The sequence below is a fragment of the Microtus oregoni genome, unplaced genomic scaffold (genome assembly GCF_018167655.1).
Source record: "Microtus oregoni isolate MIOR12 unplaced genomic scaffold, Mior012 000098F_ref0000018, whole genome shotgun sequence".
NCBI classification, from domain to species: Eukaryota; Metazoa; Chordata; class Mammalia; order Rodentia; family Cricetidae; genus Microtus; species Microtus oregoni.
This window is the reverse complement of record NW_024544711.1, coordinates 1,220,939-1,234,813: the sequence shown is the minus strand read 5'-3', so window position 1 is coordinate 1,234,813 and position 13,875 is coordinate 1,220,939. Positions and strand designations below refer to the sequence as shown.

At 44.8% G+C, this 13,875-nt stretch overlaps 1 protein-coding gene across 1 annotated transcript in view; it reads left to right on the top strand.

Annotated features, from left to right (window-relative positions):
- The first annotated feature begins 1,302 nt into the window (after positions 1-1,302).
- LOC121443042 (eukaryotic peptide chain release factor subunit 1) overlaps positions 1,303-13,875 on the top strand; it is a 30,521-nt gene continuing 17,948 nt past the window's right edge. The window contains exons 1-2 of the mRNA XM_041644731.1: positions 1,303-1,457; positions 1,616-1,719. Coding sequence (XP_041500665.1) covers positions 1,634-1,719 — 86 coding nt within the window. The 5' untranslated portion in view covers positions 1,303-1,457; positions 1,616-1,633. The remainder of the gene's footprint in view (positions 1,458-1,615; positions 1,720-13,875) is intronic.

Genomic DNA, 13,875 nt, shown 5'->3' with positions numbered 1-13,875 from the left:
CTAATGAGGGTCTAGGAGGGTCCTGAGCTCGGGGCTTGCGTCTCTTGTTCTTGCTGCTACTACAAATGAGCCTACCCGCTTTCCAAATGCTATGTTTGGCTTAAAAAGTTCCTGATCACCTCTCCCCCTGTGGCTGCAGCACATCGTCAGTTTTATAGCTCCTCAAATATATTAGACTACTACTTTACTCAACCTCCACGTTTTATTTCAGAATTAGATTCCTTGTCATATACTCTCATATCCGTCGATTATTTTAATACACAAAATATAAAGATCGGCTGGGTTTACTGGTTCACACCTGTAACCCCATCATTCGGAAGGCTGAGGCAGGAGTGTTGCCCGTATTTTTGAGGCCACAAACAAAGTTATAAAAATTACGAACGGTTGCTAAGCAGCGGTGGCGCACGCCTTTAATCCCAGTAGAGGTAGGGGGAAGCGGCTCTCTGAGTTCAAGGTCAACCTGGTCTAGGAGAAACCCATGGGGGGGGGGGGGGGGGACGGACCAAAACGTTATGAACGGTTATAAGCTCAACTAAACTGTGAATTCCACTAAAGTTAATATTACTTACTCGATTCACCTCTTTCTAGAAAAACTAGAGTTCAACAACTTGCTCGGAGTTCAAATCTTTGATTACACACAATTTGTGAAGTTGGAGACAGACAACTGGAAAGCTTAACTCTTGACAGTTCTAACGTTGCCAACGTTCTCCCCACCTCCACGCTCACAGTTAACAAACCCTCCTTCACTCCAGCGCAGCCGGTCGGCTCCAGCCTCGGCGAAGCTCCTGATCCAGACCTAGAGACCAGGATTCTGAACTTTTGTTCGCGAAGCCACGATACACGCAGGCGCACCGCACTTGGTCAGCGACAAAGCTGACGGCGGAGAGACGTCCTCCAAGCTTTCCAAGCACCTCTGACCACACGCACGTACATACGAGTCGGTCCGAGAAACAGGATTCTGCGTGGCAGAGCTTCAGGTGTCCGTTCAGGTGAAGGGGCAAAAAACGGAAGACAACGACCACTCTCTCGCGCCCTTTAAGAGCCACCGCCATTCCAGCCCATAGAAGCCGAGAAAATGCTCGCCCGGCCACCGGAGTCCAAAGCCGGCGGGGCCGGAACGGAGGCGGTGCCTCCCGCTCCCCGGCCTACACCTCATAAGGCAGCGCGGCCGCAGAGGCAGCCAATCAGAAGAACTCTTGTAAGCGGAGGCACGAGAGCCAATGGGAAGTCGCGGCGCGCGCAGACCCTCTGTGCGTCGCACCGGCCCCCTCCCTTCCGCCCGCCGCCTTCCACTCCGCCCCTGGCGGAGGAAGTGAGATCAGAGGCCCCATGTGAGCGGATTGCAACACATGCAGCTGCCTGGAGAGAGGGAGCCGGTGTCCTACGTCAGAGCCGCCGCCGCCGCGGAGCCGCCGCCGGGGAGGAGCAGCCGCTACCGCCCAGCACTGGGCCCCTAGGTAAAGCGGGCGTAGGAAAGCCGGCGCCCGATGCCGCTGGTTGTCGGGGCGGGAGGAGAGGGCAGCTTGGGGGGTGGCGACGAAGGGGGCCTCTCTGCCCCAGCGGCGGCACTAACTCTGTGGTCTTGGTGTCTCCGGGCCCCGCCGGGCCGCTCTAGGGAGGAGGAGGCGAGAAGATGGCGGACGACCCCAGTGCTGCCGATAGGAACGTGGAGATCTGGAAGATCAAGAAGCTCATTAAGAGCTTGGAGGCGGCCCGCGGGTGAGAGCCACGTCCGCCACCCCCCTGCACTCTTGGATCCGGGACCCTCGGGATGGCCGCCCCCACCCCACATGGCCGGATGGGGAGAACCCGGCACTAGCCAACTCCCGCCTTTAGACCTCCGGGTAGTAGCCTCTGACTGGAGGGCGAGGGTCGGCGCTGCTGGCCGGGAAAGAGTCCTGCCCCCACCCTCTAGGGGTAAGGAGCCGGCTCCCACGGCTCAGATCACTCGGTGCCCTCTCTGGAGAAAGCCCCTGCGACTTTTGTACCACTCTCGAGCCCTTAAATCCAGCTCCTCACTTTTCGGGCTCCTTGTGCTGCCACCCGACTTGGGTGCTGTTGGGGTAAAGTACTTGGCGCTCCTTTCCGAACGCCCTACCCTGATTTTCTATCTTACTCTCGCTTCACGTTCCTCACCCAGGCCTCATTAAAATGGCCTCCCCCACTTGGACTTTCAAGTCCCTTGTGGGTGAAGTTTTGATGGGGGCTGTAAAGGAGAGTTGGCCAAGGGAGATCTTCCCGGCTCACCATTATTTGTTTGGGTCTTAGACCTCTCCGACTTCCCCTAAGTTTTCTAATTTCTCCGGCGCTTCCTGGTTTTGGCTGTTCCAAGACTCGTCTATAAACCGAAAATGCCAGCGTGTGCGGGATGGGCTGGTGGGTTTTTTTGTTGTTGTTGTTAACAAATCTGTTGTGTGCTCATTCAAGATAATTCCAGGTAATGCGACTGGTTGATAGAAACCATAACATTAGTGTCCTTGTTGGCTTTTCTTTGTAACATCTTAGTAATGTCATCGTCGAGTTTCCTGATGGATTAATAATGCTGTGGAAATTCAAAACTTAAAGGGAGCTTCCGGGCTCCTGTAAGTTTTTGTACGAATTTGTTAGTTCATTCCTGGGTGAATAAGCTAGGTTGAAAGTAGCCATATGTTTGCTTTTTGTGAGTTTGCCAGAGGTATTTGTGTTACTTCCTTGTATTGCTGTATTTACTTTCCCAATTATGGAAACTTTTTACTATCTGGCTTGCCCCCACCCGAAAAGTGGAACGTTATATATTGCTGCACTCCATGGCATAGTTATAACAGAGTGCCTTTCTTCCCTGCCATGTGGGAAGTTGACTTCGGCCCACAACTGAGACGTTCTGAGTTTCAGCCCGAGTTTGTCACGGAAGGGGAATCTGACGGTGGTGTGATGACGACGTTGGCACCGAACTCATTAACTTTTTTGGTGGATTCGGCTTCATTCTACCAAAGTTCATGGTTTTAAAGCCAGATGCTTTTGCTTTGGTGTTTCATTCTTAATTAACGAGAAGCTCTAATTTCTGTTTGGAATTAGACGCCTGAAAGATCAGCCTGAAGGTCTTTGCTCATCCCTTTGATGTAGTGTAAAATCTTGAGATGTGGGTAGATAGATGCTTTTGTTGTTATTTCTTAGGGTGTTTTGTTTTAAATGGAATATAAAAACTTTCTAATAGGAACTTGTGCCGTGTGGAGAGTGGGGGGGGGGTGGAAAGCCCAAATGTGAAAATCATATAGGAGTGTTACTAGAGGTCATGATTCATTAGGACGCCAAGAATTAGCCAAGTACTGTTGTTTCAGTAGACATCCTTTTGTTGTTACTTAAAGCTTTCTGTGGGGTACTCATTTATGAATTCGTCCTGTTACACTGTTTCAAGTTGAACTTGAACCAGTAGGTTATCTCAATGCTTTTATTTATGGTTCTTATTAGAATTTGGATATAGTGCATTCTCTGAAGCAGTTTCAATATGAATTTTTATACTAGTTTGCTTGAGTGAAGTTAACATTGGAGGCGTGGTAAGCTACTTTTCTTTCTCCTAGTTGATCTCATTCTTAGATTTGTTCCTAGCCATAGTTCCTAACTACTTGGAAGTGTTAAGGCTCTCTTAAAAGTCTTTGGAAACTTTATTTTCTAGTTTAGAAAAGTTCGGTAAAGTTTGGAGCGTGCTAAAGAACATGTTAGACAGGATTACGCTGTCTAAATTAGCTCGGGGCTCTTCCTCTGAACAAGTAATGCAATTTATAATCGTTTCCTGCTTTGCTTAATAATTTAGCCAGGATCTGGTTGCACCTCGAACCCATGGAAATGCTAAAATCTCAGGTGTTGGTCAGGGAATCAAAAGTTTGTTGTATGTGACTCGGAACTTTTTTGGTGCGTATCAGTTTCTTTTGGGAAATGGCAAGATTTCGTTCTCATGGCTGAGTTGTATTAGTTTTAAGTGCCCCTCCCCCCCTAAAAAATTTTAATGGTTTTGTAAACCAAGCTGGCCTCCAACTCATTATGTGGCTGGCTGAAGCTGGCCTGACTTCTGATCTGCCTCTATTCCCCGAGGTGCTGGGGTTATAGGATGAGCCTGACTAATACTAAAATATTTTTAGGATGATTGTGATGAACCTTAAAGAAAAATTAAATGGCAAAATGGATCCATATGTGTTAGTCTTTGGAGGTGCCCCAGTTTAACATGCGTAGAATTATCTCAGAAGTAAATAGGAACTTGTGGGCAGGTTTAGGATGTGGGCCCCATTAGCTTTCCTTTAGCTTCTTTGTGTGTGCGCATGGGTATTTGTAGAGGTCAAAGGACAACTTTGTGGTGTTAGTTGGTTTTCTCCTTCTACTTTAAGTCACGTTCTGAGGCTGGAGTGCAAGTCATCAGGGCCCCAAATTTTTTGAGTTATGTTCTTACTATGTTGCCCTGGCTGGCCTCGAATTTGGTGTATAGCCGAGGATGGCCTCTAGCTCACAGAGATGTGTGTGTCTCTGCTCGTATATGCTATCACCATTCTCCGCCTAAACACTACTTTTTAAAGTTTGCCCGAGTAATTTTGAAGTTTACTCAGTCAATATGAGGTTATCTTTTGATATATAACCAAATGTAGAGTAGCCCCAAAAAGGACTCATTAGTTAAAATACATTGACAGGATGAAGTCACTACAAAATGATTGACTGAGCGCTTTGTCATAGATGCTTTGGAGTGATACGTTGTCATTTAATGTTCACAACAACAAATGTCACCAGTTGATACACAAAGCAGCTGGGAGCTTAGATAACTTGTTGTCTTGAATGTCAGAGTGTGAAAATGTGAGACACGCTAAGCGTCAAACTGCAGAAGCCGGCCTCTTTGACCTATGATTCTGAGCTTGGTATCCACGAGTGTAACTGCATAGTAATCCACATTCTAGTTTGTGAACCAGTGTGCTGGTTTGGAAAGCTGTCTTTTCCAAAATCTACAAGACTAGTCTTAAAAATTACTCTGAGTCCAGCAGGCTGTATTGTTGTGGAATTACATCTACAAAGGCCAACTACTGAAGGAGAAATTTGGTGGCCGTGTTTTTTGGGTTTTTTTTTTTATATATATTTATTTATTATGTATACAATATTCTGTCTGTGTGTATGCCTGCAGGCCAGCAGAGGGCACCAGACCCCATTACAGATGGTTGTGAGCCACCATGTGGTTGCTGGGAATTGAACTCAGGACCTTTGGAAGAGCAGGCAATGCTCTTAACCTCTGAGCCATCTCTCCAGCCCGGTGGCCGTGTTTTATAGCACATGGTGTATAGCTGGTTGGAGTGTTCCTGTTTAGGTGGGCTAATAGAATAAGCAGCCAGTTGTTTTCTTACGTAAACCTCCCTTAGTACTTACCCTGTATAAGTTTAGCTCTTTATGATTACTCATAGTATATTCCCCAAAGTTGCCTTATAAGGAAAAACATGTACATAGCCAAAACTGGATCCAGTGCCACGAGTTGAACCACACCTGGTTTCAAATAAGGAACTTAAAATGGTTTCTTGGCCTTTTTGTTTTTCTCTTTTGAGATAAAGGTCTCCTGTGTTCCTGGTTGGATTTGTACTCTTGATCTTTCTGCCTCAATCTCCCAAATGCTGCTATTATAGGAATGAGCCACCATGACCAGTTCATTCATTACTGAATGAACTAGCTGCTGGGAAAAGAAATGGCCCCGAGTTCAAGGTCAGTTGACTATAGGAGACCCTTCTGTAAACATCTTTCTCCTCTTAATAAAAGAAACCTTTCCTTTTTGGAGACAGGGTTTTCTCTGTGTAGCCATAGCTGTCCTGGAACTCTAAGTATCCTAGGTTGGCCTTGAACTCAAAAATCCACTTGGCCTTTGCCTCCCCAGTGTTGGGATTAAAGGTGTGCCACCACTGCCCAGCAGAACATTCTCAAACTAGTGAATTTCAGGTAGTTTTTGGTTTTATTCATTTCTCAATATTCTTTCTTAAATGTGGCTAAATTTGGATTTTAAAGATATTTTAATAAGGTTTAAGCATGCGGATTAAGGGACTGTGTTACTCAGAAGAAAGTAAGACACACCTAGAAAATGGTAAGGGCTTCTTAAAGAATTGAGTGTAGGGAAGTAAGCTTTTCATATTCTTGAAGGTGTGGTTGTGACTCAGGTGATACACTGGCTAAGATCCTACTTGATGACACAGTTACAAAGCTAGTGTGTATGATTTTCAGCACTTTTCTTCAAAAAGAGTCTTCAGAGTGATAGCTTACAGTCATTCAGTCTTCTTTCTCCTCATTTCATACCTCTTTCCATCCCTTCCTCCATTCCTTCTAGTTTTGCACACTCCGTGCATTTGCAAATATATATTGGGAGGAAGAGTGCTGGAGATTGAACTTAGGGTTGCAAACAAGCACTGAATGGACATTCCAAGCCATTTTTAAAGATACTGGTTTTGCTGGTAGTGGTTGAACTCAAGGCCTGTCCATTTCTGGCAGTCACCCTGTTACTAAGCCACGACTTGAGCTCTCAGAGTCTTTGAGGGTTAAGAATCTCACTCAGTTTTTACTGCTGGCCTGTTTCAGACTTGGCAGCTGTCTTCTAGGCTTTCATATATCTACCTAAGCCATTAGAGATTCAGGCTCTGGAAGAGCCTTCATCCATCCCTTTGTCTTGTGTGCCATGTCCCATCTTAGATTTTAAAGTGAAAAACAGAAGAGTCAAGGATCAGAATATTTATGATTCAGGGGAGAGGTGAATATAAAACCAATTGCAGAGACTTGTTTGACATATGACAGGTTATATGTATTTAACTATGCATAGAAGTCTTGGATTGTGCCAGGCAATGGTAGCTCATGCCTTTAATACCAGAATTTGCAAGGCAGAGTCAGGCAGATTTCTGTAAGTTCAAGGCCAGCCTGGTCTACAAAGTGAGTTCTAGGACAGCCAGGACTGTTACACAGGGTTTCTCTGTTATGTTAGTCCTGTTATATACACTGATCTTTAGAACTATCTTACAGGAGCTAGCTCTAGTGGCACGGGAGTAATTTTATCTACCTGGGAAGCTGAGGCAGGAAGTTGCATGCTCAAAGTCTGCCTGAATAACTAAATGACATTCTGATTCAAAATAAAATGTAAAAAGTAGTATTGTGATACAGTTCAGTGGTAGAGTACTTGCCTAACATGTTTAGGGTGAGTCTCAAAAAATTTGGTGGAGAGTAATTGCACACAGAGGAAGGGGAGTGATGAACGCATCCAATTAGGATGTGGTAGTCTTCCTCAGGTAACCCTCCAAGTGTCTTAATTCAGAACTAGTCGTAAGAGCTTGAGTATTCTGTTCAAGAGTCCTATGTCCTGTGGATCTAATGAACAAACACTCGAGTTTCGAGTCTTGACACACATTGCGGTAGGAGATGTACTTAATCCTTCAAGGGAAGGGAGATCTCTAGACACATTCTTCAGTAAGCATGCATTTACGGCGGCATGTAGTAAGGTATTTTTCTATCCTTCCTGCCACACCCCATAGACCAATTGGATGTACCCTTTAACAAGAGGATTCTTCTTTGAACTAGGGCTTGAGAGAGTACTTGCATGATAGTTCTAGTAAGATACTTGCTTGTAAGATACTAGTTGGAGTCTGCTTGAAGAGTGGGAAGGAAAATTTTTGCCTGCCCATTATCAGGTCTGTCTGTCCAGTTGATCATCTCCAGCAGAGATTTCTGAGTCCAGCCTATTCTCCAGGAATCTCAGAATAGAATCTTCTCCTAGGATACATTCTGTAGGTGTCTTTTCATTCTTTCGCAGCCTGCTATCTTAAGAGGGAGTGGGGGGGGGGGGTGGAAGGTTCGAAGCTCTTTTCCATGAGGTTAGAAATTATATGGCTTCCCGCTCAGGCACCGAGAGCTCCGTGAGACTGCCTCTAAAATAGCAGGCTTTAGCGTTGCCATTTGACATGCTTCGGATGCTTAGCTACAGTCTTTATTCTTGTTGCAGCCCTTCCTACTAGGTTCATAGGACTTGGCATGTTTGGGTTCCTGGCAACTCTTTGTAGTCATTCTGATAACCTGGGACCGTTGGCCTAGACTTGGTGTCTTGAGACAAAGTTTTGCCTTATTATCCAGACTAGACTAGTCTTGAACTCTTTACAATCCCTCTGCCTCAGCCTCCCAAGTGCAGGATTATAGGCATCTAACATTGATCCTTTAAGGCTTCCTTGATGTTTGGTTTGGTTTTTGTTTTTCAAAATAGGGTTTTCTCTGTGTAGCCCTGATTATCCTGGAACTCGATCTGTAGACCAGGCCCTTGAACTCACAGAGATCCACTTGCCTCTGCCTTCTGAGATCTAGATTAACTTTGCTTTTATGTCTGGTGTCTTGGGTTGATAGAGAGAAAGAGGTCCCCTCTTATTTGTGTTGGCTAGGTCAGGCTAGCTGTGTGTCCATCCTCCCCACCTCCACCCCTAACAGGGTTTCTCTGTGTAGTCCTGGCTGTCCTCAAACTCAGAGATGCACCTGCCGCTGCCTCATTGGGGATTAAGGATGAGCATCAGGCTAATTTTGAGTTTGTGAGTTAAGCGGTCGTCAACTTTAACCTCTTGAGTAGCTGGGCCTGCAGACACGACCCTGGCTAGGACTGTGGTTTACTGTTGTCACGTTGATCTTCTAAAATCTCCTTTAAGGGGAATGACCTTTGTCAGGGGTTTTGTCTTTTTCCCCGCTGTGTCTTTTATTTGTTTTTGTGGTACTGCATGGAGATCAACTCCAGGATTTAGCTCATCCTACACAAGTATTCTACCACTGACCTGCCACGGCTCCATCCCACCATGTCTGTGACCTTCAAGTTATGATTTTATCCACACATCAAAAATTAAATCCACAAATGCTTTTTTACTATTAATCAGTCAAGCTTATCAAACCCTTTGTAGTGAGTTAGACAGGTATTTAAGAAAAATGTATAAAATAAAATGAGAAAGTGGGGGCTCATGAGCTGGCTCAGTGGATAAAGGTGCTTGCGGCTAAACATCAGGACCTAAATTCTGTTCTTGGAACAGACACACACAAGTAAATACATGTAATAAAAGTTGTGTGGTTTTGGAGGGGACCTTTTTTCTTTTTTACCTTCCAAGTTCTGTGATTTCAGGCAGTAGTCACAAGCCCAATTTATAGTCTTTTTTTTTTTTTTTTTTTTTTTTCCCGAGACAGGGTTTCTCTGTGGCTTTGGAGCCTGTCCTGGAACTAGCTCTGTAGACCAGGCTGGTCTCGAACTCACCGAGATCCGCCTGCCTCTGCCTCCCGAGTGCTGGAATTAAAGGCGTGCGCCACCACTGCCCTGCTCCGATTTATAGTCTTAAATGACATATTGGATACTATTAAAAAAGAATAAGGTAACTACTTGGACAAAAATTAGAAAGTGTCTTAGCAAGGCAGGTGTTTAAAAAAATGTTACTTTGAGGGGCTGGAGAGATGGTTCAGCAGTTAAAAACTGGGTTTTTCTTTTTGTCTTTTTTTTTTTAGGATTGTTACCATGCATGCTAGGTAATAAAGTAGCCGAGCCCACACTTGTAATCCCAATAGTGGGGAGACTAACTAAGGCTGGAGGATCACAACTTCAAGGCCAACCTGAGCAATGAGCCCTTTCTTAAAAGAAGAGATTACTTTGTGCTTGCCTAGTGTGTACAAGGCACTACAGAAAAGTTGGTTTGGGCATTGGTGTTAGTATTATGTGGCTGGAAACTCTTTGGCATGGTAGAATAAAACTGTTACAATTGGGATGTTTCATTATTTTGAAATAAGATCTCCGAAACTGGCCCTCCTGTCTCTACTTCCCAGGGTTCCCCATAGCTGCTGTGGGTCATTCTTGTATTGTACAGAGGATTGAAGCAGTTAAAATCTTTTTGAGTTATTGGAAATTGAACCCATGACCTTGAATGCTGGGCAAGTGTTCTTCCACTAAGCTACATAGTCTTGGGCCCCAAAATTCTGTTGGTTGTTGTTGTTTAGAGTTAATTTATTCTGATAAATAAATGAATATGTGTGTGTGCGCGGATGCCTGAAGAGGCCAGATTACCCTGGAGTTAAAGGCGGTTGTGAGCTGCTTGATGTGGGTTTGTGGATTGAACTCAGGTCCTCTGGAAGAGCAGCAAGTGCTCTTACTCCAGCCTTAGCATGTTTGTTCTTAATGAACATTGATGGCGAGGGAAGTGTGTATTCAAAAGACAGTTATTGGGAGAGTTGTGCTTTTCTGTTTGTTTTTGTTTCTTTTCAAGACAGGGTTTCTCTGTGTTGCTTTGGAGCCTGTCCTAGAACTCACTCAGACCAGGCTGGCTTTGAATTCACTGAGATCTGTCTGCTTCTGCCTCCCTAGTGATGGAATTAAAGACGAGTGGTATCACCGCCTGGCTGAGAGTTGTGCTTTTCCTTTATTTCAAAATACTTACACATTGGTCAAGAAAGGCTCATCGTCATCCCTTTTATACTTTCCTAACTAGAGCACTGATAGTGAGATCCTAACATTGATTGACATTGCTGTTTCTTTGTAGTGCATTGTTTTGACAAAACTAGAAAAATTTTCCAACTATTGCTGCTTCCTGGTGGAATATTCCAGTATGTAGTGTTGGGATGTTCTGTTAGGAAGGGTGGCTATTAGCAAGTGTGTTTTTGTTTTAGAGGACAGAGTGGTCTGCTTTTGGTGATAAAATGCTACTGGAAAACGGCTGCTCCATTAAATCACTCTATACCTGCAAGCATCGGGAGTGTCTGCGGGCGGGCATGTGTGACGTGCCTGCTGTCAGGATTACTTGTGGGAGTCAGTTCTGTCCTCCACTAGGTGAGCTCCAGGGATTGATCTCAGGTCATAAGATTGACAGTAAATTACTTTAACCAAGCCATCTTTAATCTTCCCTCCCTCCTCTTTTTGTAGACAAGGGCTCAAAGTAGGCCCTAAGCAGCTGATCTTCTGCCACCACACCTTGTTTATGTGATGCTAGAGATCAAACCCAGGAACTCCTGCATGCTACCACCAACTAAGTTATAGTCCCAGCCGGATGACTAATTTTCTAGTTCTAATTTTGTGTTCTAACCAAGTTCTGTCCACCCCTTGACCTGTATCATAGATAGTGGCATTAAGGTGATCCTCAAAATCAAATGAAAAAAAGAAAATGTGGGATTTATTATGGGTAAAATAGTGTCCTAGCCTTTTTAATGATTTTTATTTTATTTTTTGTGAATTGGTATTTTTCCTGAATGAATGCCTGTATGTGGGTGTTGGATCCCCTGGAGCTGAAGTTGCATAGTGTGACTTGAGACTTGAATGTGGATCCTCTAGAGCAGCCACTTAACCATCTCTCTAGCGCTGGTTTTTGTTTTTCAAGATAAGGTTTCTTAGTCCTCCTTTAATCTTAACCCTTGGGAGGCAGACACAGGTGGATCTCTGTGTTTGAAACCAGCTTCAAACTTGCTGTGTGAACAGACTGTGCTGGCCTCAAATTTAAAGAGATCTACCACACCTGGCAGGCTGATCTTTTTTAGTCAGGTGGAAGCTGAGAGACAATTAGTTATTTTAAGATAGCATATGTTCAGGGAAGGGCCTTGGACTTCCCACGGGGCAGGGTACCCTACCCTCTCTTAGGACTGGAGGGGGAGAGGGGAACAGGAGGGAAATGGGAGGAGGGGAGGAAGTGGAAATTTTGAATGATATTATTTATAAAGCAATAAAAAAAGATAGCATGTGTTCAAGCCAGGCAGTGATGGCACATGCCTTTTTTAGTCCCAGCACTCGGGAGGCAGAGGCAGGCAGATCTCTGAGTTCGAGGCCAGCCTGGGCTATGAGAGCTAGTTCCAGGATAGGCTCCAAAGCTATAGAGAAACCCTATCACGAAAAACCAAAAAAAAACCACACACACAACAACTAAGGAGTGACTGACTTTATTGAGACTGGATCTCACTACATGCCCAGACTACCCCCAAAAGCATTATTGTCCTACCTCAGTGTTCCAAGAGTTACATAAGTAGATCATCATATCCACCTAGGAGTAGAAAGTGTTTAGTTGAATAAAACATCTGATGCCTGCTTATCAGAAAGTATATTGACACCGGGTGCATTGGCTCTCACCTTTAATCCCAGCACTTAAGGCAGAGGCAGACAGATCTCTCTGGATTTGAGGCCAGCCTGGCCTACAGAGTGAGTTCCAGAAAAGGGAGGAATATGCAGCCCCCGTCTTGAAAACGGCAAACAAACAAAGGTGTTGGAGGAGACTGCTCTTTAGTTTCCCGGCCACTCAGACCCGAGTAATCACAGAAACTATTAATTACAACACTGTTTGGTCAATGACTCAGGCATATTCCTGGCTAACTCATCTTAAATTAACCCATTTCTATTCATCTTTGTATCACCATGAGGCTGTGACCTACCAGTAAGGTTCCAGCAGGGGTCTTTCTCCTTCAGCAGCTACATGGATGGCATCTACCTGACTATCTCTCTATCTCTATCTTTGTTCAGAGTTCCCGCCAGGCTTAACTCTGCTAAGCCATTGGCCAGAACAGTAACCAATAAAAGCAGCACATATACGAAGGACCTCCCACATCACAAAGGTGTTGGGGTCCAGTAAAATGACTCGGCAAGTAAAAGTGCTTCCTGTGCAAGCTTGGTTACCTGAGTTGAATCTTCAGAACCTGTGTTAAAGTGAAAGAGAGTGACTCCAGAAGTTGTTTCTTTGACCTCCTCATGTACACTGTGTCCTGGTAACAGATAAATAAGGTAACTCCACCTCTGACCTCCAAACACGTTCTCACACAGAGATATAAATGTAGCTAAGATGCGGTATACAGAAGACATTGCTTTTGTTCCTCAAGTATTTTACCGCCACTGTGTGCGGAAATGATTTCTACCCTCGAGAGCACCAGCCTGTGGCAAGGTAGCAGGCCTCTGTGAAGTAGCTTACCCCATGGGACCTATGCTACAAATGTAGGGTTCGGACATTTCTTTGGTATGGCTGTTTAATGTTTTAGATGATGTTGAATCTGTTGTGCCACCGTCCTGGAAAAGTGGTTACCACTTACCAAAGTCCACTCTGCCTCTGTGTGGACATAGCCAAGTTCAAATAATGCTCCTGTGGGGCTTCGAGAGCTCACCTCTTGTGCCTATGGGGAGGAACTGCCAGAATCTAGTTGCCATTTAGTGATTACTTACTCTCTGCTCTTCAGGCTGAGTACTGAACACAGCCTACAGAATCATCATGACCTTGTGAAGTAAATAGATAGCAAGATTCGCGGGAATTTAGGTCATTTGTTTTGGGTCAGAAAGCCCAATGACAGATTAGAGCCTAAGCCTGGATGTGCATGATTCCAAACCTGTACTCAGAGTCATGAGATACCTGTGTTTTTCTACTGTGGGGATGCCATCCCACTCCTTACAGGATCAGAAGATAACTTTGAGTGTTGGTCTTGGGCCTCTTATAGTTTGTCACTGTGCACACCAGGCTACTGGCCCACCAGCTTTCCGGACCCTCCATTCTTTGCCTCCCATCTTGCTGTAGGAGCACTGAGATTATACATAGTCCCTGTATCCATCTTCTAGGGATTTGAACTTGCTCTCACACTTGCATGGCACATACTTTAACCACAGAGCTCTCTCTCTCCAACCCACTTTAAAAGATGATCAAGGAAAAGAAGGAAGAATTGAAGTCTTATAGTGAGTCCAGTAAGGACAGTTTTGGGAAATGGTCTGAAAATTGGTGAGGAATTGACTGATTTCTCCGTCTTTATCATGGTTTTAGCATCTTTCCCAGAAATGGTCTAGGTCTAAGTTGAACTTCGGAGCATGATAATAACTTGGGTCATCTACATCCTGGGAGGTAGGTACCCAATTGAATGTTGAGCTGAAAGAGTCTTGGAACTATG